The 26,521-nt window shown below is 52.2% G+C and overlaps 11 protein-coding genes across 11 annotated transcripts; 6 read left to right on the top strand and 5 right to left on the bottom strand.

The window, feature by feature from the left end:
• On the top strand, positions 1-1,425 carry BDV14DRAFT_200494 (zinc finger HIT domain-containing protein; the record flags this gene model as incomplete). The annotated part of the gene is made up of 3 exons (XM_073773519.1): positions 1-44; positions 122-580; positions 666-1,425. The coding sequence occupies 3 exons, from the start codon at positions 1-3 to the stop codon at positions 1,423-1,425; spliced, it is 1,263 nt and encodes a 420-aa protein (XP_073627919.1).
• A 981-nt stretch (positions 1,426-2,406) lies between these two features.
• Positions 2,407-4,523, bottom strand: BDV14DRAFT_64765 (uncharacterized protein). The gene is made up of 3 exons (XM_073777220.1): positions 4,472-4,523; positions 3,648-4,421; positions 2,407-3,594 (listed from the first exon to the last, which is right to left on the bottom strand). The coding sequence occupies exons 2-3, from the start codon at positions 4,390-4,392 to the stop codon at positions 2,801-2,803; spliced, it is 1,539 nt and encodes a 512-aa protein (XP_073627918.1). The 5' UTR covers positions 4,393-4,421; positions 4,472-4,523; the 3' UTR covers positions 2,407-2,800.
• A 752-nt stretch (positions 4,524-5,275) lies between these two features.
• BDV14DRAFT_208986 (uncharacterized protein) lies at positions 5,276-10,089 on the bottom strand (the record flags this gene model as incomplete). Its single annotated transcript, XM_073775538.1, has 2 exons — positions 7,824-10,089; positions 5,276-7,176 (listed from the first exon to the last, which is right to left on the bottom strand). The coding sequence occupies exons 1-2, from the start codon at positions 10,048-10,050 to the stop codon at positions 5,276-5,278; spliced, it is 4,128 nt and encodes a 1,375-aa protein (XP_073627917.1). The 5' UTR covers positions 10,051-10,089.
• Positions 10,090-11,110: 1,021 nt separating this feature from the next.
• On the top strand, positions 11,111-12,679 carry BDV14DRAFT_200490 (putative xylosidase/glycosyl hydrolase; the record flags this gene model as incomplete). The annotated part of the gene is made up of 1 exon (XM_073773518.1): positions 11,111-12,679. One exon carries the CDS (start codon positions 11,111-11,113, stop codon positions 12,677-12,679), a length of 1,569 nt encoding a protein of 522 aa, XP_073627916.1.
• Positions 12,680-13,494: 815 nt separating this feature from the next.
• Positions 13,495-14,268, top strand: BDV14DRAFT_200489 (lytic polysaccharide monooxygenase auxiliary activity family 9 protein; the record flags this gene model as incomplete). Its single annotated transcript, XM_073773517.1, has 1 exon — positions 13,495-14,268. The coding sequence occupies one exon, from the start codon at positions 13,495-13,497 to the stop codon at positions 14,266-14,268; it is 774 nt and encodes a 257-aa protein (XP_073627915.1).
• A 496-nt stretch (positions 14,269-14,764) lies between these two features.
• Positions 14,765-16,028, top strand: BDV14DRAFT_208984 (glycoside hydrolase family 16 protein; the record flags this gene model as incomplete). The annotated part of the gene is made up of 1 exon (XM_073775537.1): positions 14,765-16,028. The coding sequence occupies exon 1, from the start codon at positions 14,823-14,825 to the stop codon at positions 16,026-16,028; it is 1,206 nt and encodes a 401-aa protein (XP_073627914.1). The 5' UTR covers positions 14,765-14,822.
• Positions 16,029-16,866: 838 nt separating this feature from the next.
• Positions 16,867-18,915, bottom strand: BDV14DRAFT_64712 (SUMO protease ULP1). The gene has a single exon (XM_073777218.1). The coding sequence runs from the start codon at positions 18,821-18,823 to the stop codon at positions 17,024-17,026; it is 1,800 nt and encodes a 599-aa protein (XP_073627913.1). The 5' UTR covers positions 18,824-18,915; the 3' UTR covers positions 16,867-17,023.
• Positions 18,916-19,337: 422 nt separating this feature from the next.
• BDV14DRAFT_174016 (PAP2 domain protein) lies at positions 19,338-21,434 on the bottom strand. Its single transcript, XM_073768825.1, has 5 exons — positions 21,204-21,434; positions 20,921-21,137; positions 20,076-20,849; positions 19,554-20,026; positions 19,338-19,502 (listed from the first exon to the last, which is right to left on the bottom strand). Exons 1-5 carry the CDS (start codon positions 21,259-21,261, stop codon positions 19,435-19,437), a joined length of 1,590 nt encoding a protein of 529 aa, XP_073627912.1. The 5' UTR covers positions 21,262-21,434; the 3' UTR covers positions 19,338-19,434.
• Positions 21,149-21,638, top strand: BDV14DRAFT_64732 (uncharacterized protein). The gene has a single exon (XM_073777219.1). It carries the CDS (start codon positions 21,309-21,311, stop codon positions 21,594-21,596), a length of 288 nt encoding a protein of 95 aa, XP_073627911.1. The 5' UTR covers positions 21,149-21,308; the 3' UTR covers positions 21,597-21,638.
• Positions 21,639-22,680: 1,042 nt separating this feature from the next.
• BDV14DRAFT_64707 (Rho4-like protein) lies at positions 22,681-24,019 on the top strand. The gene is made up of 3 exons (XM_073777217.1): positions 22,681-23,102; positions 23,151-23,354; positions 23,399-24,019. Exons 1-3 carry the CDS (start codon positions 22,812-22,814, stop codon positions 23,747-23,749), a joined length of 846 nt encoding a protein of 281 aa, XP_073627910.1. The 5' UTR covers positions 22,681-22,811; the 3' UTR covers positions 23,750-24,019.
• Positions 24,020-24,096: 77 nt separating this feature from the next.
• Positions 24,097-24,971, bottom strand: BDV14DRAFT_174007 (DASH complex subunit DAD1). Its single transcript, XM_073768824.1, has 3 exons — positions 24,529-24,971; positions 24,390-24,452; positions 24,097-24,337 (listed from the first exon to the last, which is right to left on the bottom strand). Exons 1-3 carry the CDS (start codon positions 24,616-24,618, stop codon positions 24,194-24,196), a joined length of 297 nt encoding a protein of 98 aa, XP_073627909.1. The 5' UTR covers positions 24,619-24,971; the 3' UTR covers positions 24,097-24,193.
• Positions 24,972-26,521: the final 1,550 nt, after the last annotated feature.

Here is a 26,521-nt window from a genome sequence, read left to right as displayed (position 1 = left end):
ATGGCAGAAGAAGAATCCCTACTCACAAACCTCTGCGCAATCTGGTACCCCCTTCTCTCCCGTGCACCGAAATCAAACGTTCCTGTCAGTACTCACTAACCACCTCTTCTTTAATAAACAGCCACCTCCAACCCCCCAAATACAAATGCCCCCGCTGTTCCCTCCGAAGCTGCAGCCTCCCCTGCACAAAAAAGCACAAAGCGTGGTCGCAATGCTCCGGAATCCGCGACCCAGGCGCATACGCGCGACGCTCAGAACTAGCCACGGAATCAGGGTTCGATCGCGACTTTAATTTCATTACGGGGATTGAGAGGGGTATTGAGCGGGCTGGACGGGATGCGGAGGATAGGGGGGTTGATTTGAGGGGTCGCGTTGGTGGGCTTGGTGAGGATGGGGATGGAAATGGGGATGGGGGACGGGGAAAGAGGAAGAGGGGCGGTCAAGGACATGGTCAGAATCAGGGATTGGCGAGGGGTGAGGCTGGTTTTTTGCGGAAAGCAATGGAGAGCGGTGTTACTGTTGTTAAGGCGCCGAAGGGAATGAGTCGCGCGAAGGCTAATGGGTCGAAGTGGTTGCAAAAGTGAGTCTTGACATTCTTCAATGCTGCGCTCTGCTCTCGGGCTCTATTTCGGTGGACTCTTGCTAACATATACTCTATCTACTAGGCAAAAACACCTCCAATGGACCGTCGAATTCATAACGGACGACAAAAAGCCAACTACGAAACACCTGAATTACAGCGAGACCATGACGATAGCCGAATGCTACGACCGGGCGTTCCCATTGAGCAAAGAGGAAAAGGAGCAACGGAGTCAACAGTCCGGCCCGACCACACAGGAGGGCAAGACGAACGAGACGCAGTCGGAAGAGACAGAGACAGCCAAGAACGCGATTGATACGGCACAATCCACACCCGAAACCAGTACAGAGCCGCACACAACACAGACACCCAATCCCTCAGGGCACTCGACAGAGCAATCGGCAGCACAAGAACAACCTTCAACAACCGACCCCGCGAACAAACCACCGTCCTCGCCTCCCCCTCTCCCTTCAACCTCTCACAGAAACATGACATTCTACATCCATCGCCCCCGCACAGCGACGAAGCAGCCCGTCCTATGCCCCATCTCACCAAGTACACAACTAAAAACCGCGCTATCAGGCAGAACAATTCTTGAGTTCCCCACGATATACGTCCTACAAACACCCCTTTCCGAGTCATCAGATGCAGGGTCATCGTCCAAAGCGGAGTCCGGAGGGAAATACATCTTGGAAAGCGAATATCTACGCACACGTAACGACGGTAATAACGCCGCCGAGGATAACGGTAGCGACGACGAGGAAAATGCCGATGCCGAAGGAGATATTCCCGACGTCGACGAGGGCAAAATGCTCGAGGTTCTACAGAAGGATTTATTCGGGTAGGGACCGGATTTTTTCCTTCAATGAGAGTAGATACCTTACCTCCAGCTAGCTTCTACCTACCTACCTGGAGAGGACGGGCTCCGCTGGTCGGGGCGCGACATGGCATGGCGATAAAAAGGATGGTTAAGGTTAGCAATGGATTTTTGATTAGGTTAAATTATTTGCGCGTGGGAGTTGGTTGGATACGGAGAATATTGAGCGAGGCCTGTAGACAGTATTGTGATACCTATAACAAACATTGCAGTGAATGGGGATACTGTACCTAATCTGACCTGACCTGACATGTACTACCAGTAGCGATAGCAGGAACAGCTATGCAAGCGTTACGGCGACCTCAGTCTAGATAGGGAGAGGCGTCAGGTCAGTCGAGTGAAGCAGACTTATGAAGCTTGCATGAGCAGCGCATACGCATACGAGTGAGAGCGGTCCATGAATGTACTCCGGTGAAGTATAGTGCGAGGAGGCGAAGCTCGTCGGACTCGACTCTGACCGGAGTGCAAGCAAGCGATCTCGACAAGAGGATACTAGAGATGAGGTGGTCAACAAGTGGCCATTCGTTGCTAAAATCAAATAAATCAAGTGCGCCATCTAAATCAAGAGAATATCAACCCAATCGCTAAATCGAATCCGAACCGAAAATGCATGTGCCAACTCCGATAGATGCATCAAATCCCAAAGGGTATCTCTAACAAGCTCAACTAGGACGCCTTATCGATGATTGGCCGAAGGGCCTAAGTAAAAGCCAATAAATCATCACGCAACTCGTCCTCGAGTATGCATGGGTAGTGCTACGCATGGAATACATGGTAATCACGATGAGTGGGTGTCTGCTGCAGCTCTCGTAGAGAGCGCGAGGCAGTACCTAAACAACTGTTCTCCCAAGACTAGAGCGATGCGGTCCTAGACGAATCCACGAAGCCGTCTCGGAGATTGATGCTGCTGCATCCAGAGTAAGGCGAACGTGATGCTTTTCGTTTCACAACAATGCGGTCCTTGGCGAATCCAGAATGTCACGAAAGAAAAGCCGATTCACGAACGCAGGGCTAAGTGGACTGCTCAGCTCGTGGAGTTGCCGACCACAAAACCGGATAGCCAAGACCAATTGCGCTGAGCAAGATCATTGATCAAGAGCACAAGCAGCCGAGGCCAGTACCAGCTTTGGTACGTAAATCCGCGAGCTTGGACATCAATGTACGAAGCATACATTCCTTTCAACGACGGATATCGTGAACAATGTCTTGAGCGTCGGTAGTTGGAGGATCAAGAAAAGATCGCGGGGAGTAGGTGGTGCCGTGGGTAGGTCCCATAGCGATAGTCATATCACAGCTGCAGTGCGATAGTAGAGTAAAAGGTATAACGCTCGAATCACCGAAGCTCAAGTCGACGCGCTAGTAGTATCAGAGGCGGTATCAGGAATAGTGGGCTCGACGTCCCTATGCACAACCATCCGCTCCCTCCGTTGGGAGGAGAGCGAGACAATCTCGGTCGGAACGGTGCTGACCACAGTAGGCTCAAGTTCCTGGACAGCAGGGGCTTTTTCCTTGTCATTGCGGGACCGCGAGCTCGTCTTGGAGCCCGTAGGACTCATTTCCATGCGCTCGGACCTGCTAGGCTTCATCTTCAGACGACCACGTTCCAGCGCGCGCAGGATCGTGCCGACTTCTTCAGATACAATGCCGCGGAGCTTGCTCATTGCGTCATCAGAGACTTCAGATTGAGCATTCGCGTTCCAGCCAAGCTTGTCGGATTCTTCCGACACCATGGACTTTGATTCGAAGGAGGGTCCGCCGGTGATGAGCCGGTGGAGGGCAGTGGGAGAGAGATTTTTCGGACTAGCACGAGCCATCTTCACAGGTTTCTGCTTGGAGCTCGACGAGACAGAATCAACCTCTTCCTGTTGCCGCTTCGGGGGACGTTGAATGGGTGAGAGGGGGTGGTCTCCGACTTCATTGCGGATCTTGTAGTATACGAGGCCGAGGGTAGCGGCGAGTGCTTGGTGGGCAGCATCGGGATACTGGCGGACGGCTTCAGTGCGGGTCAGGTTCGACGGGCAGTCACTCGAATCGCTCGAATCGCTGTCGCAGAACATGCCGTCGGTCTGATGCATGCGGCCCCAGTATTCATATCCCTCGAGACGGTAGAATTCGGCCAGTTGTGCCAAACGGTTGACTAGATAAACGTTAGAAGGGTCAAGGGGGTATTTACTTGTCTGTTCGACTTACGCCGACTGCGTTTCTTCAGACACCAGAACCTCCACACGCTTCTCGGGAAGTATTCCGGCCATTGCAAAGATCCATCTTCCTCAACAACAGGAACAGGGGTGATAGGAGCATGAGTGGTATGAGCAAGCGAGTTGAAACGCACGCGTTCTGAATGCTTCATACGCGACTCGATCAGGGAGAATCTCTCAAACACGGAGTTGAGATGACGCGACGTCTCGTGCTGCAAAGTGATAAGATCAGTGCGAAGCTGGCTGATGGTCGAATGCAGTTTGCTGATCTCCACACGGCATCCACAGACGTCGGTCCGCAAATGTTCGAGATCAACCTGGACCTGGTCGAGATTCTTCGACAAGCGATCGACATCGCTCCGAAGGAAGACAGTCTCGTTGCCGGCTTGCCCTAAACTTGACTTCAGCTGCAGTATCCCTGACTTCAACTGGTCGACGTCGGTCCTCAGTGCAACCACATTCAGATCGATCCTGTTGCTGATGGAACGGTTGGCTTCAAATTCACGGCGGAGATGCTCATCCTCTCGGTTGCGGCGGTCGACGTAGCCGTCTTTGGTCAGGACGGTGGATCTCAGCTCGAGCAGACGCGAGTCGATGACGGAGAGACGTTCGTGGAGATGGGAGAGGGAGGATTCGGAGATAGGAGTAGATGCTTCATGGCGGAAAGAGATCATGGGGGAGAGAGGCATGGAGACGCTGGAGGTGCGAGAGAGACTTCGTTCGAGGGTGGCGGTCATGATGAAGGGGGAGTGGTATGATGACACCAGTAGTCAAGATCAGGGTTTGTTCAGTTAACTGGGGACATGAGCGAGATATAGTCATCTAGACTCTAACAACAGCATCCGAGGTCCATTTCGGCGGTGGTAGCAGTAGTGAAATCGATGGGGTGAATGCGGTAGTGTTGGAACTGGAGTGGGTTGTGGTGACGATGAGGCAGAATGGGAGAGTGTCAGAGAGTTGGGCTGGAAGGGCGAGAGATGGCAGACGGAGAGACTGAGAGAGTGTGGGAAGACCTTGAAAGCGCCCAGGCTGCCCGTGCGCCCCTCCTTTCTTCACTAGCGCCGTTGGCGAACACTTGGCACAACAACAACTCGCTGGCCTTGCTCAAAGACTCATCCTGGCTCATCCACGCCACAATGATTCATTCTGTGTCAAATCTTGCCAGATACTTTCCATCTTGATCTTTAGCAATTTGTCAGATTTTCAATATCTATCTCGCTTCAGTGCCGCAGCAATTGGTAAACCAACAGCGACCCTCGAAATCGGGTGAGGCACAGTACGCAATACCGCCCCGTGACAATACGATCCCGCGGCCGCCCAAAGCAACCGATCGTCCCGAAATAGATTAGCGTTGCATAGGGATATCTCAAAGAAGCTTAGTGCATGCACCGCATCCAGCTGACTCGCTGTGAGCCAATGATGACTGGCCCTACGCCTTATCGCCACACTCGGGCCCAAGATACAATTGGCCCACAGAAATAACCGATCTCCGCCTGAGCGTCATCCTGCGTGAGACCAACTCGTAATTATGCATGTGTCTGACGGTTGTTTTAGTATTACCTTGTGGCAATCATCACCACCTGATCTAGCTACACAGCCCTACATCATGTATGAAGAGACTCAAGCGGCCATGTCCAAAAAGCCTCGCTCAATCGGTAGCACAGCATTCCTCAGACTGGCCAAAATGGCACTTTCGAATCCCCAGTCACCTGCCCACTGCGACATCCGACAGCCTTCCTTGAAATGCGCCGCAAGATGATCCGTCCTGGCAGCCCAACTAGCGAGACTCTCTTGACAGAATCCGCAGCGACTTTGAATTGCGCTTTGCGACGACTTCCATGCGTCGAGATTAGAGACTGGATAGCGCGTGCATCCGTGAAACTTGCGAAGGTGCTGCCATAAGTAGTCCTTCCGGCTAAACGACCGCTCGGCTAGGGGCTTGGTCGCGCAGTCCCGGAAGTCGTGGCTTTCCCAATGTTCTGGTGTTGGGGGATCATTCTCGCAAAATCGACATTCCAATGGTGGTAGGCTTGGATCCTGAGCCAGCTCGTCGAGGTTCGGCGTGCAAATCCAAACATCTAGAGGGAGATGCACGCTTTTCTCATGCCTAGACCAGTCGTGCTTCTTCTTGAATGATCGCGTGCAGAACGTACACTGATAGTGGCCGTCATCCGCAACGCGCCTTCTCCCTCCTCTTCGTCCAGATGATGGCCGTCGACTGTATGGTCTCGCGCGTAGGTTCCCATCGGACTGGAAACTCCACGCAGATGAACTGCTATCGGATGCATCGGACGGCGGAATTCCAAAGCTCGATAGCGACGACGCGAGAGATCCTTCGCCACCGGACGATATATCGGTGAACGGTGTGCCAACCTGGCTCTGCGGCCGCGACCCATCTGATCCAGACGCAGACGCGATAGCCTCGCGGATCACGTCCTCGGAAACAGGCTCCTCGTCCGGCGGGGACGACTGCCATCGCTCCATAGGCGTCATGGTTGAAGGCAGCATACCAGTGCCACCCATCGGTATTGGCATGGGCTGTGTGAGCGGCGTCGGCATCGGTGATCCGGCACGGTAGATCCTTGCAGACGATCCAGCCTGTCGTTGCTGTTTGCTCCTTCTTCGCGCGTTCGCAAACCATGTCGAGATTCTCTGCCGCGTAAACCCCGTCTCACTAGCAAGTCTGGCTTTCTCCTCCTCGGATGGGTACGGGCACTCTTCGTTGCGATAGAACCAGTCGCGTAGAACGCGCGCTCCTCTGCGCACAAACTGCTTGCTTTCCCGTCCTTCAGGTATAGGCTGTCGTGCTCCTGGTCCAGATCCAGAATCATCCCCCTCCTCAATAACTCCGTGCAGATGCCCCATCACAGGAGACAGCGTCTCGAACCCACTGGCCTGCCTCTTCTCCCCGCAACCAAAAGAGCACGGTCGGAAGAGACCAACACAGCTAGAGCATGACGGCACGGGATTCGGATTGTCAGCTGTGCGGCGCAGAATTAGGCACTGCAGACGGTGCCTGCGACAGTTGTCACATGGTTTCGAGGGCCGGTAAGCACCGTCCAGCCACTGTGCGACGTTGTTGAAGCCAGGTAGCACGATAGGTGACTCCCGTGTTTGAGGTTGTGCTTGGAGCAGAGTCTGAGACTGGGCCGAGTCAATTCCATTGCTAGTTGACAACGCTGGCTCGTTGAAAGTCATTTGTGGTGGCGCTCCAAATTCTCCTGATAGCGGGGGCGGGGGCGCATCAAAGGACAAAAAGTCCAACCCCGACCACTCTGAGGATGACCGCTCTCCTGGTATGAGGCCAATATTAGGGTCCTGTGTCCCATACAAAGCACTCCAGTCAAAGAACATGTCCTCCTCCACCGAGGGCGGCCACGAGTAGGACCCTGAGGCATCTACCCCACGCCCGTTGTGAAGATCGGTGTCCTGCAGGGAAATGGCACCGGTGAATACTTCGTTAGGCAGAGCGCGAGCGTCCATTTCGTACTCCAACTCCAGACCCAGTTTTACCCAATTTCCTGAATGCTATGGCCGAGCAGCGAATCCCCTGCTGTCTCCGTCTCCAAGTGGGAATTGAGTTAGGCTGAAGTCTTGGTTGATCTGGTCTGGTTCTTCGCGAGCGATGGCCGGATGACTCATCATTTCTGCCTGAATTGCGCAGGCGGCGAATTAGGCCTCGGGCATCACTCAGTCGGCGCATTCCGAAGCGAGGACAGGGCTTAGACTCGGGGTAGGGCTGTGCCACTTGGCAGGATCAGACATATTTGAATCAATAACGTTTTTTTGAACTACTGACAGCGATTGAAGAGTTGGATTAGTTGCAATGACTCACTCAAGTTTCAATTAACATAGATGGGGTGTTATCTAAGCAGGGCAAAGGAAAGAACGACCATGGTCCGCCAACAGAACTAAAAGGCAGGCAATTTTGTAAGCCTCCAATGAGACACAGCAATTGGGGGCTGTCACTACGAGGTCTTATTGGATTCAAGGTGGTATGATGTCTTTCTCAATACTGTAAGCCGGGTACGCAGATCTATTCAAAGCCCTCCGTTCCGTATTCGGGCAGTCTATGTTCTATATCAACATTCTTTTCTCGTCTATCCAGCACCTCGAGCTGATCAGGCGCAGAACTCCCTTGCCAACTTCTCAAAAGTATTCTTCATACGCGTCAAGCTGTTCACCTCAACCCACTCCTCCTTCCCATGCAGTCCATGACCCGACGGTCCAAAAACCACAGCCAGAATGCCTGCCTCGCTAAGCAGCGCCGCATCACACCAGAACGGCACGCTTTGAACACTCGGTGAGCTCACTGATACTGTCTCTGCGCAACGGGATATAGTGGAGATAAGCGGATGGTCGGAGGCGATCTTGTGAGGTGGTCGAGTGAGCGTTGCCCTTGGTTCAGCAAAGCGGAACTCCTTCCCCGATTCCTTCTTTTCGTTCTGAATGCCCACCAGAAGGGATTTGATGTCAGAACTGATAGACTCGCCTGTTTGCCCAGGCACTGTTCGGAACTCGATCGTGACCGTGCACTTGGCCGGATAGCTTGATGCCTCCTCGCCGCCTTGAATCAGCCCACAGTGTAAGGTTGCTGGCCCGAGAACATCATCAACCGGAAGCTGAGAGGCGTAATTCTCGAGGGCCGACAAAGCCCATCCGGCGTGAAGGATTGCGTCAACGCCGTGGGTAGGGTCCGACCCGTGAGCTGCTACACCAAGAATATCCACCTCTACCCAGACGAAGCCCTTGTGCGCGTGAGCGATGACCTCGCTTGTCGGTTCTGGTACAATAGCGGCATCGGCGCGCCAGCCTGCAGCTATAATGTCTCGCGTACCCTGGGATGCATTCTCCTCGTCCGACACTGCAGCAATTATCACATCACCGCGCAATTGTTGGCCATCACCTTTGATGGCTGAGACGGCTGCCAGCGAAGCTGCGAGCCCGCCCTTCATGTCTAGCGCACCGCGGCCAAGAACCACTTGTTTTCCATCTCTGGTATCGACATGGCCCGAAAGAGGATCAGCCTCATAGCTCGATAGGGTGACTGTGTCGATATGACCGTTGAACATCAGCGACTTTCCGCCTCCAGATCCTTTCAGGACACCGACAACAGAGGGGCGTCCTGGAACTGGCTCAATGCGGTGTGATTCGATTCCGCGATGCGCAAACCATGACTGTAAATAATCGGCAATTTTTACCTCGCCTACGCCGTCTGCAACTGATAGTGTAGGGTTTGACGAGTCGATCTTGGTCAGTGCACTCGTTATCCCGACCGCGTCGTCGACAGAAACATCCAATGGAGTGGGATATTCCCGAGGTCCTTCGGTGCTAAGCAGCACGACGACTGAGTCCTTGTTTAGCATGTCAGGTTTCTCTGCCGCGAGACGCTTCAGTGCCGCCAAAGTTGCTGCACCGCAGGGTCCAGCAGTAATACCTTGTTCGCCTAGATGTTGTACAGCCGTATGACTCTCATAGCACGAAACTGTAACACTAGCATCCACAAGTCTCTGCAAGTTGGTCCAAACAGTCGTAGAAACAGTCCCACAATTCATCCCATCCATAATTGTATATGAAGTCTCTATCGTCGTCAACTCCCCCCTCACCAAACTCTCCTGCAAACAAGCAGCCGTATCCGGCTCAACAGCAACAATAGAAATCGGCTTTTCTCTCGACTTGCAAAACGTCGCAACCGTATTCGCAAGACTCCCCACACCAACAGGCGTAATCATCATATTAGCCGAGGAACCCATTCCGCTTAGTTGGCTCTCAATCTCCGCCATCATAGTCCCATATCCCTGCACAATCCACCCGGGAACCTCCTCATACCCATCCAGCGCCGTATCCTGAATCAGCAGCGCCCCTTCCTCTTCCTGGCTAGCCCTCAACGCCTCGCGAACAGCATCATCATACTCACCCTTCATAACAAGAACATTCGCACCTTCACTCCTTATCCTCTCTCTAGTCTGAACATCCATGCTCTCAGAAACAAAGATATCAACTTCGACCCCAAGAGTGCGCCCCATAAACGCCACAGCGCGCCCATGGTTCCCCTTTGTTGCGGCTAAAAGCTTTACATTGTTTTCCTGCGCTGCCTTCCCCAAATCCTCAAGTAAAATAGTCTCTGGTAGATTCAGGAAAGAGGCAACAGCACGATAAGTTCCCCACGAAGCACCGAGGACTTTGAATGCGGGGAGGTTCAAGCGGTTGCTTTCGTCTTTTAGGAGGATTGAGCGGATTCCGAAGGCTTTTGCGAGGTTTGGGAGGGGGGTTAGTGGGGTAGGCTTGTAGGAGGGAAGGGAGGTGTGGAATTTGTTTAGGCCTGGTGGTGTGCTGTATGTTGTTTTGGTGGTGGATGCGGAGGGGTTGGTGTAGATAGCTCGGGGGGACGACATTTTGATAAACAGGAGGTGAAATCCCAATTTTAAGGAAAGGGAACGAAGACAGAAGGATTATTTTTCTTAAGAGTTGAGAGTAGGGAGTTTTAGGCAGATGGGAGTCTGCCATGCTCGGACTTGGGGCTTTTCTTACGCTTGTCGGGTTGAGCCCGAGTCTTGCGGCGCCTTCCAACAACATCAGCTCAACGAGAACCCACATAACCACGCGGCGAAGTTCGGCGAATACACATTGAGAGGGATTTCTTTAACGTAATAGGTATTCTCCCTTGAGTATTTCGCAATTCTGATGTTCATCGTGATATTGTTGAGTTGGTATGCGAAGTCTTGCAGCGTTCTGTGCTGGTGTAGCCCTATAAGAAATATATAGTTGGTCTCTTCCACTACCACAATGTTGCCATGTACATCGCGAAAACAAACAACTCCTGGAATGATTTCCTACAGAGTCTTCATTATCTTTAATCGAGAGAATTCTCATCAACTCTATCTACTCTTTTTCGAAACCCTCGTTTGCAAGCAGGTCGAGAAGGGACATGGATGCCTCGGCATACAATCTGGCCAGTACTTCGCATTCACATACGGCACCAAAAGCTAAAGTGCTTTGTCTTCGGCTTGACAATACTCTTCAAAGCGACCAAACAGTACCGTGCTCCCCATGACGTTTTGCAAAGTAGATGCGGAACATGGAAGGTATGGAATCCGCGGGCTCCCCCGGCTGGCTTGCAAAGTCCCTGGTCCAATTTATCAGAAACGCTTTGATGCAGGTTGCTTATGCATAGTCAGCGTTCTTTTCCATCCTCAATTGAATCAAATTTACCCTTGCAATACGACTGTGCCCCCCTCCCACCCCCGCAAATGCACGCTGTCGGCTGCGGGGTGTCAACCCCTGCCAACCCTATGCTCCGTGCTTGTCCTGTCCTAGCGCCCAACATGGCTGTCACTAAGGAGAAGAGAGGGTGCCTTGCAGAAGTAGACAGGCTATAAAATGGCATAGATCTTTCAGGACGTATGGTAAGTCTCATTCCATTTTTTACCGTGATGACTGACAATCGTACTCACCATGCTGTCAACTCTACTAGTCGCAGTATTTAGTACCTCCCTCGGTGTCCACGCCCAAACATTCACAAACCCCGTTATATACGCCGACTTCGCGGACAACGACATCTTCCTCGGCCCCGATGGCGTCTACTACTACTCTGCCTCAAGCATGCACTATTCCCCCGGCGCTCCAATCTTACAATCATGGGACTTGGTCAACTGGCAACTAATCGGACACTCCGTACCAAGTCTCGACTTCGGAGACGACTACAACAACCAGTCTGCTTATAACCTGGGTACGTGGGCGTCAACGATGAGGTACAGAGAGAGCAGTGATACGTGGTACTGGATTGGGTGTGCAAATTTCTGGACGACGTATGTTTATACCGCGCCTGAGGCAACCGGGCCGTGGTCGCAGAGTGCGAATTTTCAGCCGTGCTTTTACGATTGCGGACTTCTTATTGATGATGATGATACGTTGTATGTTGCATATGGGAGTGAAAATGTTAGTGTTGCGCAGCTTTCGAGCGATGGGCTGGAGGTTGTCACTACGCAGCAGGTGTTTACTTACCCCCCGGAGTGCACCAGTATTGAAGGGAACCGCATGTACAAAGTCAACGGAACCTACTATATCCTCGACGACTGTCCCAACGACGGTATCACGCTGGTCTGGAAATCGGCCGACCCCTTCGGTCCTTACGAGTACAAGATCCTCAATGATAACGTCGCTTCGCCGGTGCCGAATACGGGTCCGCCTGTCCAGGGAAGCTTAGTCGAGACAAGCGAAGGAGACTGGTATTTCATGTCCTTCTCCTGGAACTATCCGCTCGGTCGCGTCCCTGTTCTTGCACCGATAACCTGGGGTGAAGATGGTTTTCCGACACTGATGACTGTTGACGGTGCCTGGGGAGAGTCATACCCTTATCCTCTCCCTGAGCATCCGCTGCCCTCATGGTCATGGACAGGCACCGACAGCTTTACCGGTGACACATTTAGCCCTCATTGGCAATGGAACCAAAATCCTGACACCGAGAGATTCACTCTGAACAACCCCGGCCTAACGCTACACACAGCGACCGTCACGACCGACCTCTACGCCGCAAGAAACACGCTTACCCATCGTCCCTACGGCGCGCGCCCCTACGGCATCGTCGAGCTCAACATCGCACACATGGCCGACGGAGACATTGCGGGCCTCGCAGCGCTTAAGGATTCCAGTGCGTGGATCGGTGTCGTCCTAGACGGACCAGACAACTACCACATTGCGGTCGCACACAATCTGACGATGGAGTCTGCATACGGATCTACACTGAGTAACGGGACGATTGTAGAAATAGCGGATATCCCAGAAAGTCAGGAAACAATCTGGTTCAAGTTAAGTATGGATGCGGCAGCCGCGGGATCGCACGAGGCCATATTTAGTTATAGTCTTGACGGGGAGGAGTTTGTGGATCTAGGTGGTTTTTATACTCTTACGACAGACTATCTGTTCTTCGTGGGATATCGCTTTGGGATCTTCAATTTTGCAACCAGTGCTCTTGGTGGTTTCGTTGACGTTGTTAGTTTTACGTCTGGCGAGTCTACTACTTGAGTTGACGCCGGGCGGGAAGAACGACATCGAAGTGAACAGACCATGTACATAATTGAACACATTTCAAATTTTGTTCGTATCGCGTTGACTTGACGTGCATTATCTTCTGTACTGCCTGACTCAAGCTTTCTTCGCTGTCAGGCACCGTCATGCCATCCGCCCCCGGGCGTTAACGAACCCCAGCGGCAAGACCACTACAACCGAAACGCCTCCCCACAGAAGGGTTTCAACATTACAACTCAGCGCTTCGATCACCGGAATAACCGAGCCCTCTTCACTCTTCAAGACCTCGTATTCCGGTCCCTGATTGAATAACTACTGTATCCAGCTATCCATGTTGCAGACCCTGCCTCACATAAATAGACCCTTACCCCACTAAACCCGCCAAGTAGGGCTGTCGTTTCAGACGCCATTTATCCGGGACAGGGATCGGCGCGCCCCCATCGGATTAGTCCGTTTTCAGTGTGATGGGCGGTAATTTACTGGTGAGCGGTTGTGTTCCTGGCGTGGAGGTACTAGATTTGAGACAGGGACGGTTGTTCGGGGTGGGTTTGATTAGGGGTGTAGTCCTTTAGCCGGAAGGGACGGATGGGATGGGAAGAGATGGGATGGGAAGGGTATATAACCATGTGGTTTGTCGCTGCTGGGATAGTTTTGGCATCAAGCACGATCGTTCTCTACGTTCTTTCTTCGGTCTTTCGTTCTCTTCTCGCTGAGCTGGTCTCGGTTTTACGTTCATTCACTTCCATCCTATCTTGTCTTACCTATCTATCTATCTATCTTACCTACTCTCCCTCAACACTCAAGCAGTCAAGATGCGCTCTATCGCTCCCCTCGCGGCCCTCATGGCTATCCTCCCCTCGGCCCTCGCCCACTGGAACTACGCGGCCCTGGTCGTCAACGGCGAAGAAACAGAAGACTACAAATATGTCCGCTCAGTCAAGAACAGCAACTCGCCCGTGACGGACGTCACCTCCGACGACTTTATCTGCAATGTCGGTGGTATCGACGACGACACCCTCTCTGCAACGGACACCATGACCGTTGCTCCCGGCGATGAGCTCGGTTTCACAATCGCCAACAACTTCGGCCACCCCGGTATCCAGCAGGTGTACATGAGCAAAGCACCCGACACTGCAAAGACGTACAAGGGCGCGGGCGACTGGTTCAAGGTATACTCGCTTACAACGTCGAGCGTTTCCTCGGACGGTGTCGAGTGGGCTGCGTTCCAGAACAACGGTATCACCAACTTCACGTTCACTCTCCCCGAGGACACCCCCGCGGGCGAGTACCTCGTTCGCGCGGAGGGATTGGCCGTGCACGGCGCGAGCACGTTCCAGGGCGCGCAGTGGTACATTGGTTGCGCTCAAATCAAGGTCTCTGGTTCTGGATCTGGCTCTCCTAGCCCCACCGTTAGCATTCCCGGTGTTTACAACGGTCGGGAGCCTGGTGTTCTGTTCAACCCTTACTGGCCGCCTGTCACGAACTACACTGTTCCTGGACCCGTTACTTGGCCTAAGAAGTGCCAGGACCACACAGCCAACTTTGTGGACCAGACCAACGACGGTGACTGCACGAAGATGGCGTAGGTGGAGGATGGAAGGAGTAGGATGGATGTTTGTTGGGGTTGTATATAGCATTCTGTGAGGCCCTGGTGGCTTGTATGTTAGATGTTAGCAGATGCAGAAAATAAGGAGATATGGAGTACTTGCCAATAGATCTTTCATGCTGATGACGTTTTCTGTGTTTGAGTATTCGGTTCTGGTAGAATCATGTTGCAAACTCACCGACCCCTAGTGGCAGGCGAAATCAGGAGCAATCGTTAGGGCTTGCAAAAGTCAATGCGGGGGGGAACGGTCTCCCATACAAACTGGGCCTTGGCAGCAACACAATGACAAAGGAGAACAATTGAAGGTGAGAAGAGAGTTGAGTGAGGGTAGAGCGACACTCGAGAGTTTTCGTCGGACTTAGGGATAATATCGCTGGTGAAGAGGCTGAGCAGGCACTATCTCCGTTCCTTCCTCAATGTCCGCCAGAGTGTGTATTGTCTTGATCTCCGCTCACGAGCACAATGAAACGAAAAGATATCCAACTCTCGTCACTCGTTTCTTTCCTATAGCTACTCATTCTCTATCTCTTACCAATGAAGAAGCTCAGTCTTCTCTTCTTCCCCCTCCGCCTCCCTAGTCTCTCCTTCATCATCGCCACGGCCGCCGCAATTGTCCTCCCCCCGCCAACACTCACCAACGCTACAATCTTTCCCCGCGTCCCATCCCATTTCCCCTGCGACTGCTATCTCGTCTCCGGCGAAGACCCCGGATACTTTACCTCCTACAAATTCTACGACTTCCGCGACGTCCCCCTCCCCCACAGTCTCAACAGCGGCGCATACAGCCCCTCCGATTCCAGCCTCTGGGAAGCCGAGTCCGTCCCGCTGTCTCAAACGCCCTTCCAAATCGACTGGCGCGTACAGTCCTGGGGCCGCGACAATGCACTCGATAGTATTGTTCCCATGATAAACTCCGGTAGCAATGCCTTTTTCGCGAAACATCCAAATCAGCCGGATACGACGCAGCTTGTGTTGAGGACAACTCGGTACGCGGAATATTCGTCGACTGCAGAAATTGAGAGCCAGCATGGGAATTTCTTCCACTGCTCTATTCGGGTTCGGATGAGGCTGATGTCTCGCGAGGCGATTACAAGGAGTCCTGACGATGAGGAGCCCGATGTCAATGATGTTCCCAAGGGTGCTTGCGCGGGGATCTTTACGTATCGCTCTGCGACTTGCGAGTCTGATGTTGAGTTCTTGACGTCTGATCCGCCAAATACAATCCATTATGCGAATCAGCCGGACTATGATAATGACAACGACTTCATCATCCCGAACGCAAGCAGTATCGTGACCGATGTTCCGGTTCCCTGGTCAGAATGGACAACGCACCGCATGGACTGGTTGAGCGACGGGACTCTCTGGTACGCCGACGACGAACTCCAAGCGAACATCACAAAGAGCGTCCCCGACCGACCGAGCATCATTGCCATGAACCTCTGGAGCGACGGCGGCCTGTGGACAGGAGACATGCGAATTGACGAAAGCGTCTATATGGGCATCGAGTGGATCGAGATTGCTTTCAACACATCGACGGCTGGTAACTCACCAATCGAAACCGACCAACGCCATCGCCATAGACCTTCGGACTGGGGCGAAGGAAATGGAATTGGGAATCGGACAAGGACAAGGACATCGCGGCAGAGTCAGAGTCGGCGTAGCAAACGACAGTCGTCGGGCGATGATGCGGGAGCGAGGTGCGAACGGCCGTGCTACTTGGATAACATGCAGTACTATTGATAGCCTCGATTATTATCTAACAATGCACTCGTTTACCAGACTTGTTTATTCATTGTAGTATTGTATTCTCATGAACTCTACGACCATAGCCGGAACTTCATATCGATACACTCTACAACTACGACCATGAACCAAAGACTCAATTTCCAATGTTTATTAATCTAAAAAATACATGTATAATAAAGATATGATAATCGCATCGGCCCTTTTGGGCCCCCGGGCCATGGCCGGGGGCGAGACATAAGAAGAGGGCGTTGAAGGGGTTGGACCGCGCATGGTCCAAACCCCCCCCCGCCCATTTTTTTCTAGAAAAAAAACACAAACAGGACGTAAAAAATAGGCACTAATATAGTGCAAGGGAAAAAGGACATCTCCCGAAGGAGGTAGGCCGCGAGGGTCGGGATCTTGGACAGTGTCCAAAGATCTTGCAACATGTCGCGAAAAACGGCGAACAGGTCTGGAAAGCAACGCCGGTCTATAAGCCGCTGGGTATAGGTAATTGCAACAAAAGGGGAAAAAGCACGAACAGAAGCCAAGAAATCAGGAACAGAAGCCAAAAAAACACGAACAGAAGACGAAAAAACGCGAACAGAAACCGAAAAAACACGAACAGATGCTGAAAAAACAGGAACAAATGTAGGCTGAACAAAAACAGAAGCAGACCAAACAAGAACAGAACCATAAAAAACAACGCCAGAACAGACCAGAGTCAGGGCAGAACGCAGAAAAACAGAAACAGAATCCAAACAATCAGAACAGAAACGCCAGAAAACAGACCCAATGAACCCGAAAATGCCCATCTGATAACCGCAAAATAAAACAAACACCGATGCCAAAACGACATAAACAGCCGTAACCACCAACAACACCACGCCCCAAACCAATGCTATACCAAAATGAATAACGAGACCAACTCCTTTTTTGCCAAAATGGAAACAAGCGCCGACCAGATTCCGACCGTGGTCCATCAGACGGCATGCATTGGCCGCTAGTTGTCACAAGTGATCGCCATCCCCGAGGATTTGTCCCTGGACGATTTCAGAGACGATCTTGGCGCGAAGCGTAGGAATGTCAGGAGGGCCGAACGAAGCAGGATCAATTCCAAGACCGATCGCCTTTGCCGTGGTCAGGGCGAAGACACCGCAGTCCGATCCGTTGTCCTGCTGCGGGGACTGGACGATGGGCGTCTTCCATTCGTCTTCGACATAGAGACTGGGGCCCAGCTCCTTTTCGACCCAGCCCTTGACCTTCGAGACAAACTGCTTCGACCCCTTGCCGAGCGAGTCGTAGTGCTCGATGGTTCGAGCGCGAGGACTGACAATCATCATAGTCCAGTGTGAGTTGTTGTGCACGGGGATGAACACCAGCTCGGCCTTGAGGAGGTTCGCGCCGCCGATCTTGGCACGAGTCGCCCAGCGCTGAACAGATTCGACGCCCTTGTCTCGCAAGTTTGAAAAGAAGAACGAGTTGAACGCGTGGAAAAGCGGCTTATCGCGGCGTCCGGTGTTGTCATGACGATCGCGCAGGAAGTTGACAATGAGCGGCATGTACGCGTTCATCATTTCGTCGTTCAGCCAAGCTTGCGGCTTGAAGCAGGTTGCCAGGTCGTCTCGGTGCAGAGGATCTCCGGAAGTCGTATGGGTGATCAGCTTGTTCTTCTTGGCACACAGGGAGATCTGAAGATGCACTAACTGGGCTTCGGAAATGGGGCGGACAGCCGGCATCTCGAGAAGAACCCTACCATTGGGGCCCAAGGCAATCTTCACAGTGACAGCCCGATCGCATTGCCACATGGACGGCAGTCTGCCGGGAGCAACCTGATCGCCGCGGACATAGGAGACAGCGGACATGTGCGGTCCCATGGGCATGAACCCATCGCACGAGTCGATCCAGGATTGCTGGTTGGGCGCGGCCGAAGAAGGTCCAGCGCACCCAGCAGAACTACGGAGCACAAGAGGTCCAGAGCGCACAAAAGGGCCTGGGGCTGCCGCAGGATCGATAGACAACCCCGGTTCGATGGGGATAGCCGATTCGATTGCCGTAACTGGTTCGCTTGGCATGGCGACAACGGGTTCAGTCGCCATAACCGGTTCAATTGGGACAAGAGGACTGGGATCCGCAGGAGGACCAGTGACAGCAGCCGGGCTACGGGGCGACTGTGGACGATAGAGTGTCAGGCTGCTCGAAGGTAGCTCTTGGATTTCCGGACTGTCGAATGCTTTCCGGAGGTCAGGGAAGGGAAATTTCTCGAGAACCTCGCGACCATGGTCCTTTCGCCATTTGTTGATCTTGAGTTTCTGGAAATCCTCATGGTTGAGACTACGGGTATTGATACGTGTCTGCCGGGGTCGAAACAGGGCCAGCGCCCGCTGCGCTGCTGTGCCGGCAAAAGTAACGATATGGTCGATAGACATATGGAATAAGAAGTATAGGTAACGATAGAATGAAATTGGCTTGTCGTCAGCCACCTCGGCCATGGTCGCTTCGTCCCTTTGCGCGGGTACCCGAGCTCTTTGCTCGTTCAAGCGGCGATATTTGATGATGGCTTCGGTTGTCGCACCATGATCGAGACCACGTTTGCGAGAAAAATTGGCCGCTCGAGGCGGACGCGAAAATTGGAAGGCCTTATCAAGGCCGACCGGCTGGATGGCTGAGGTAATGGCTTCATTCCATTTTGGAAACGCTATTTTCTTCACGTTTCCGGACGATTCAACATTACGCTCGACCATGGTCTCCTTCGCAAACTTCACCAAGTCTCCAGACACCGACTGAGTGTCGGGTCTGGTTTCAGACATTGTGGTTTGTGCTTCGGAGTTATAAAAACGGGAGAGAGAGGCGGTTCGTAGGAAGGATTGTGGGGAGAAAAGAAGATTGGTGATCGGAAAGTGAGACGAAGCTGAGAGGAAAGTGAGTCGAAATTGAGAGCAGAGTGAACAACGGAGGCTAGAAGCTGAAGAACGAAGTAAACTTCGTGAGGGATTAGTTATTCAGCGAGATGTTGTTGAGGAGAAGAAGAGGGAGAGAGGAAGTGGGCGAGCGAAGGTAAACACATAGATGGCAAGGTGGGCGTCCGCCCCGATGAGGAAGGCATGAGGGTCGAGGGGGTGCCGTGGTGACGGAAGAAGGACGCGGAGAAGGAAGCGGCGACCTAAGCCCTGTCATTGGTCACGTGAATTCCAGGTACTGCCAAGACCACGCGGCTCTGCCCCAGATCTACCGTAGAGCTATGCCTAGGAAGTCCGAGCTTACTACTATAGTACCGCGCTTCGCAGCCAACAATAACAAAGAAATAAATCTATTTATAAAGCTTGCCTGCCAGTTACAAGTATATCGCCAAAAATGTGAGCAAGAACCAAAGTATGTACAAGACAGCCGGCGAATCGCTTCCTGGCGGTCGGCCACCATCTCATCGCGGCATCAGCCCTATTCGTTCGAAAAGGACCCCTGCCCCATCAATAACTATCCAAGCAATGCCTGTAACTTCGGTCAGTGTCTTTTCATTAAGTGAAGGGAGAGAATACCAACCTGAGTATACAACAAGCTTCGTAATCACTTCAACGTCGTATCGTACACGGGGCCGTTTAATTTGTGCAAACAGCGCTTCCTCATCGCGTTCTTCATCAACGAACTCCGGGAATGGTTCTGTGCCTTCAGGAGACTGAGACCTGACATCGATGGCGGTCGTGCCCCTTCCCATCATGTGCTCATACTCATCCAATTTCGACGGCTTGCGAGAGAGCTTGGGAAGGGCGGTCGCAGAAGTCGAGGCGTCGTCATTCGTGTCTGTAACGGGCGACCCTCGGTATGGACTCGAAAGGCTATCCCGCCTGCGTTTCTCACGATACGCTAGGGTCTCATATGCGTCGGCTTCGGATTGGGGGCCGATCGAAATTGCACGTTGTCTTGGGTGCCGAATGTTGGCGACAATTGAAGGAATATCGGAGAAGCTGGGCATGACTTCATGATCCTTCAACTGGCTGGGAACCGTCGTATATTGCCTAGACATGATTAGCTGGTCGAACTTGCAATTCTTCCAAGACAACTTACGAAGCTTTTGTGAAGAAGCGGCGTGGGAGGATCAACCCCAGTTTCTCCAACCCTCGAAAGACTGGCGGCAGAATGCGCAACAAGGTGGGCTTCATAGTTTCCCGCCAGGCAAAGAGTAACACAACCCCAATTAAGAATCGCAAGCTCATTCTCACCCAGCCAATGCTCTCGTATCTCTCATGTGGAAGAGTCGCAGGATGGGGACTGTTCCATGTAGCATTGGCTCTAGCTAAGCTCCAGTAAGCAACCTGGGCACCAATCATCACGCCCGCGAAAGCGACACTGTCATCGAAGCATGGACAGTCGTCCGCCGGTTCCGGGTGGATGCGAACGAGAGCCAAGATTGTGAGGATCACGATGGTCACTTGCTTCCCGCTACCAGTCTGGACGTACTGGTCAATGATGGGCTCAAAAGTGCAGTGAACGACAGCCAGTATGACCCCCAGCGCCGATCCAATCACCACATCGAAGAAACCATGCATACCACAGTACAAGCGACCGAGGACAATCGATGTGACGTATACATAGGTGACGCATTGGAGGAAGAGGTTCAGGCCATCACTCAGTGTAGACTCGGGAGAGTTCAAAAGGTAAAGCGCGTAAACGGCGACCGAGACGGCATTGGTTGAATGAGTCGACGGAAACCCATATTCCAAGGCCGCGGAACCCGACATTGTGATCCGCTGCAGAGGCGGGGACAGTGGTCGCGGAAGGCAGATGAGGTCTTTGATGAAACCGCTGAAGAATACTCCAGAAGCGAGCAAATGCACCATCCTACGATAAACCCATCATTAGCGACCGACTCATCCGGCCATAAACCGACCGAAGGGCGTCTCTCAACCTACCCGCGTCCTAAACTTGGATATCCGCTCCAAAACAAAATCGGCAAAAAGACCATGAAAAATGTATGAGTCCCGAGGTTGGCTGTAAAGGCAAAGTACGAGTCTAATGTCGGGGTGCGAATCTTCTCCTGGCACCAGGCGAGATACGGGGTCTCATATCGTACCAGCGGGAGAAGCTTCTGTCGAGGCCAGTATCGCCAGGGGGGTAGTTGGTTTCGGTCTATAGCGACAGCAGGAGTTAGTCTGTATCATTCTGTAGATCAAGAAGAGAATAGGCAATGCGCACAATGATTCAAGCTCCTCAAGCCAGCGTCTGGCTGACCCTCCACCACCGGGTGCCCCATATTGTCAATGACGATTGAACCGAGGTGAAACGCGAACAGCTCTTCCCATGGATTGTCTGGGCATGCCCTTGCGAGGGAGCGGAGGGGGGCCAAACAATAAGTACAGGCTGCTCCCGAGTCGCCGACCGAGACCCGAAGACGAGAGCAAGAGGGGAAAGAGAGATAAGAGACAATCGTGCAAAGAAAAGAGATCTAGAAATCGATGCGCGGTGCTGAACAGGCTTACTCGCTATTTCTTGGCACGCGTCGATAAGCTGTGCGCTTACTCATCCACTTTGCTGTTCCAATGCTCGTCTAGCTGTGGAAGCAGGTCGGTGATCCTGCCATGCCAGTAATTGGAAGTGGTTCGAGCTCATCGTGCCTCGTTAATTGCAGGTCCTTCTCTCAACGGTCAAGGAATTGGAGCAGACAATGTTAGGTTAGTATGGGTGGCTGTGCGAGTGCCAAGTCCAAAGTATATCAGAACAATGGAACTTTACACGTGCGGCAGCTGCGTGGCTGTTTGTTGGTTGGTTGTGAGTCTTGCGGTACTTTCGAAAGATGCGTACGATTCTGCGGTAAACGAAGAGATCTGGCGTGTAATGGACTAGATAGCGTCCAGAGTCCCTGAAGCTGAAGGAATGCACGCAAGGGGTGCAGAGCAATCCGTGCGCAGAGAGATATATATTTCAGCGGGCAACTTTCTGAACAACACGTGGGGCAGGGGGAGAGCAACGGGCAATGGAGCTTACGGAGGCAAGTCGATATCTCCGAGTCTACTCCGTACACAAACGGAATACAGTACAAAAAGGCGAGGCCTTCAACTTCTGCTAAGTCCGGACATCTGATCTTATCGTCGGGAAAGTACGCCTGCTAGTCATAACAAGACCAGGTTGCATACGGATCAACGGAAAAGACTACTACTGTTGACTTCAACAAAACAAGGAAGAATACCCGCTCTTCCTTGCGGCATTTATTTGGCGTCAATCAGGGCGATCGCAAGAACCATCTCTAGTCCAATCGATATCGGAGGCAATCCAGGCACCGATAACCAGCAGCTTGATTCCACGATCAGAGTGGGCAAGATGAGATCATGGCGGGCGCTTAAGAGCGGGCGAGACCATGGCTGAGAATCCATCTCCCGCTTCACAACCAGACAACGGCCATTAAAGGCTATTAATAGTGGATAGATCGAGGAACAATTGGCTGACAGCGGGGAGCTGAAGGGCACGTCAATCCTGGAGCCGCCTCGTTGCCATGGCAGCCCGTCCGCCCGTAAACATCTGGCAAGCTCCCACACCACTTCCATGAAAGACACGCCTGAACCACCTTGACTAATCTATCTCGTTACTCCTTTCTTTCTTCTTTTGCTGTCGCTCCGTATTCTCACTGTATAACCGTTTTTGATCACCATTCTCATTCGACACGTCGCAGCCTCATTCCCTCCGTACCTGCCTCCAAGTCTATTGCAGCGAAACGTGCTGGCTGTGGAGCCTCGGACAATACTTCACATCGTGCTCTCCAATACTCGACAATTCCATTTGCGGGTGGTACACTCTTCCTGAGACATCATGGCTGCGCCGACGTATGACGACCAGTATTATGCGCAGTCGCGCCGCCATTCCCTCGTCACTCCTCCTCCGCCGGCGACGGCCTCAAGACAGAACCGAATGCGCAGCCAAAGCGTGAGGGTCAGCAACGGAACGGTCAGCACAGATAATAGCATGTCCAGTGGGAGGGTCTCGGAGGCGACGAATATTACCCAGCCGCCGGCATATTCGAAGAAATTTGTTGTGGTGGGAGACGGAGGATGCGGCAAGACATGTCTGTTGATCAGTTATTCGCAGGGTTACTTTCCAGAGGTGAGTCTACTTAGCTGTTATACAAAGATGGTTAACTGATGAATGCAGAAATATGTTCCTACGGTATTCGAGAACTACATAACACAAACTACCCATCGACGGTCTGGGAAAACGGTAGAGTTGGCGCTCTGGGATACTGCTGGCCAGGAGGAATACGACAGACTGCGCCCTCTATCATACCCCGAGACCGACCTCTTGTTCGTTTGTTTTGCCATCGACTGCCCTGCATCTCTTGAAAATGTCATGGACAAGGTATGTTACCGTTGTCTAACTCCGGCCAAAGCTAACGATAACAGTGGTACCCCGAGGTCTTACATTTCTGCCCTACAACCCCAATCATCCTCGTCGGCCTCAAGTCTGACCTGCGCAATAAGCGAACGTGCATTGAGCTTTTGAAAACGCAAGGCTTGACGCCTGTCACACCAGAACAGGGTCAGACCGTGGCGAGCAGGATGAATGCATCCTACATCGAGTGCAGTAGCAAAGAAATGCGCGGAGTCGACGCTGTTTTCCAAAGAGCAGTGGACACTGTGGTCTCTGCCGAAGAACAGGTCTGGGATACTAGTAGTACGCCATCTGGAAAAGGCGGCAAACCCAGCCCTGGCCGAAGCAAGAAGGTCAAGAAGCGCACCTGCAAGATCCTCTAGAACAGCTCGTTATGTTATATGAATACAAAGCCTGGTTGCTTTGTTTGTCCGCGTCTCAATTAGCTCCCTCGTTCTATTCTGACCACGGTCTCAATGTCTCACCATGATTATGTTTTTATCTTCAACCGATTGACTCGCTATCTCATCCCTGGGCCCCGGTCTGTCTGCTTGATTATGTTTTCTTTTTTGATGTTGCCATGACTCGACCTCACTTGGAGGACCCCCTTATGCATAAATGGTGTTTTGGCGTATGCAACCTCATGTACTTATCACAATTCAAAATGATTGTTCGATTATGGTTTTGCGCGTAGGTCTACCTAAATAAACATAAAGAAAATTCATTTCATGTCGTAAGTACGTAGCAGTAGTCTATTTTCTCGCTGAACCCCCCATCCAACCCAGACCAAACCACCACTGGGCTTCCATCAAATCAACTAATCCAACTCACTCCTCATCCCCTTGCTCCTCTTTCATCCGACTCGCACTCCTTTCCTTCTCCCGCTCCCGTTCAATCTCCTCCGCCGGCCGCCCCATGTAGTTCTCAAACTGCGACCAGAGGGCCTCAACAGAGGCAAATTCCTTTCCGACCTGCGGCCGTTAGTTGAACATGTTAGATAAACGTTGGGTGGGCAAAACATACCGAAAGCACACTATCCAGGTTCCGGTTCAGGCGGTTGATGTTTATGAGGACTTGTTCCATGCCCTGTAGAAATTAGCCCTGCCATTTCAAGCCCTAATGCTAGATTAGGACTCAAAAGGGAAAAAGAAGTTGGACGTACGATAGCAATCTCCTTCGCTAGCTCAGCGCGCTGCTGCTCGAAGACAGTCGGTGTTCCCGAGCGCGTTTTTCCAGCTGGTGTTGTGGACATTTTTGCTGCGGTGTCTTGTCAGTCCCCTCATACCCTGAATAAACTGGATCAGAAGACCACGAGAAATATATTCACTAACCGATCTCGATCTGATTTAGTCTGTACTATCTATTCGAGAGTGGGCTGCTGGACGCGCCGTTGAGGGGACCGGGTGTTTTGTGGCTGGTGAAGGGCGCGGGGCTGTTACGGTGGCTTGACCTTGAAGAGTAATGCCTTGACGCTCAATTACTGCCTCAGGTTGTTAAGGCCGTGGCGATCTGCCATGTGAAAGTCTACACCGCCTGCTTGTTCCTCACCTACCCCTCCCCACCATATTAGCAATGGCAGTACCATAGCATAGGCAACCTTCATCCATTCCATTGAACCAAACCAAATTCAGTCCATTTAGTCCTGTGCTTTGACTACCCTCCGAATACGAGCTCCGGCTAGTTACGGCAACCTACTCAAGCGTCAGCAGACAATCAACGACACTCCCAGGGGCGCAGTGGCTTAATCCGAGCCTGACCACGCGACCTGGGACGGGGTCTCAGACTCTCACTCCCAGGCTCCAGCTAATGTTTAGCTCGGACCCTGGACCAGAGTTGAGATTTTTGACTGCGGGGATGAAGTTTCGTCTGAGTCCAGCACTAACTTTGACTTTGGTTTTACTGATTAGCCTAGACTCTCAAGGCTCGAAAATTCGCGGGTTGTTCCTGGCGACCTTACTTCCTCTCTCTTACCCACCGCTACCTGAAGCTACCGCGAACAGAATGTGGTAACGAATGGCAGATGCGAATACCATACCACTGGCCATGACACTACCCAAGCTACCCCGAACTAGACAGCAAATCTCTCCTCAATCATTACGGACAATGATCTCCAAAAGTACATCGCTTCCTTTAGCCCGGGGGTTATTTTAGACCATAGATCTTCATACTATGAGGGCCCTTTCCATTCGACTGCCTTGGTATCGACGTCGGGACACCATCTATCTTCCGAGAAATTTACACTCCTTGTAGTCTCACCGGTCTGCGAACGTAGAATGCGTTGCGCTACATTTTGAATAACAATGAGGTTCCGATGGTTCGAGTTCTCTAGGCAGTGAACCTGCGCTGCAGAGATCATCTCTCAAGCGGGACACGAACCCTAAGGCTACACCATCGCTACTGAGTCTGGATACTGTTCATTGCAAGCCAAGTCGCCTAGCTCATTACTCGTCGACCTCTTGGACCCTAGGAGCGGATACCAAGGTCGTCGCCTCAGGCGGGAACGCTTGATGGATTGATGAGGAGGCGGGAAGTACAGCGGAAGACACCGAGACTTGGGGGATACACGGCGGTGGCTGGACGCGAGGAAGCGGGAGAGAGGCGGGAGAGGAATAGGATGGGGAGAAGACGACCGGTGAGTGTCACCCCGCTATAGAAGATGTACAGAGTAGATATACGGTGTAGATGTGAGGATGGAGAGAAAGTAGAAACCCTTGTTGTAACAGCCTCCAAGACGGTACTCTATAGAATGTGCTATAGGTATACTTGTCCATCCTTGTCGACACTTATAAACAATCCAACAACTCACATAAAGTCAATTAAGCCTGAAACTAAAGTAACTAAAGTAAGAGAAAACCACGCTATAATTCTACAGAGTAATGTGAAGGAAAGCAAGAGTGTGACCAAAACACAACCTAACGTACCCTGAACCTCCCGTCTCCTGCATAACCGGCCCGGCCTTGGAGCTTGGTGCATCCTGCAAGCTGCACATGTGAAATCTCAAACCAAACTCCCGAAGGAACACCCCGCTCGGGTTCAAGTCAGCCATCTCATTTCTCATTCTCTTCTCACCTCGGAGTTTCACTCGGACAGCAAGCAAACTCGTCCACCGCCATTCGCAAAGAGCAAACACGATCAACATCTTCACACGCGGCACT

Source organism: Aspergillus stella-maris, assembly GCF_047715825.1.
Source record: "Aspergillus stella-maris strain CBS 113639 unplaced genomic scaffold BDV14scaffold_29, whole genome shotgun sequence".
NCBI lineage: Eukaryota > Fungi > Ascomycota > Eurotiomycetes > Eurotiales > Aspergillaceae > Aspergillus > Aspergillus stella-maris.
Note: the sequence above shows the minus strand (reverse complement) of the source record. Positions and strands in the feature narration are given on the sequence as shown.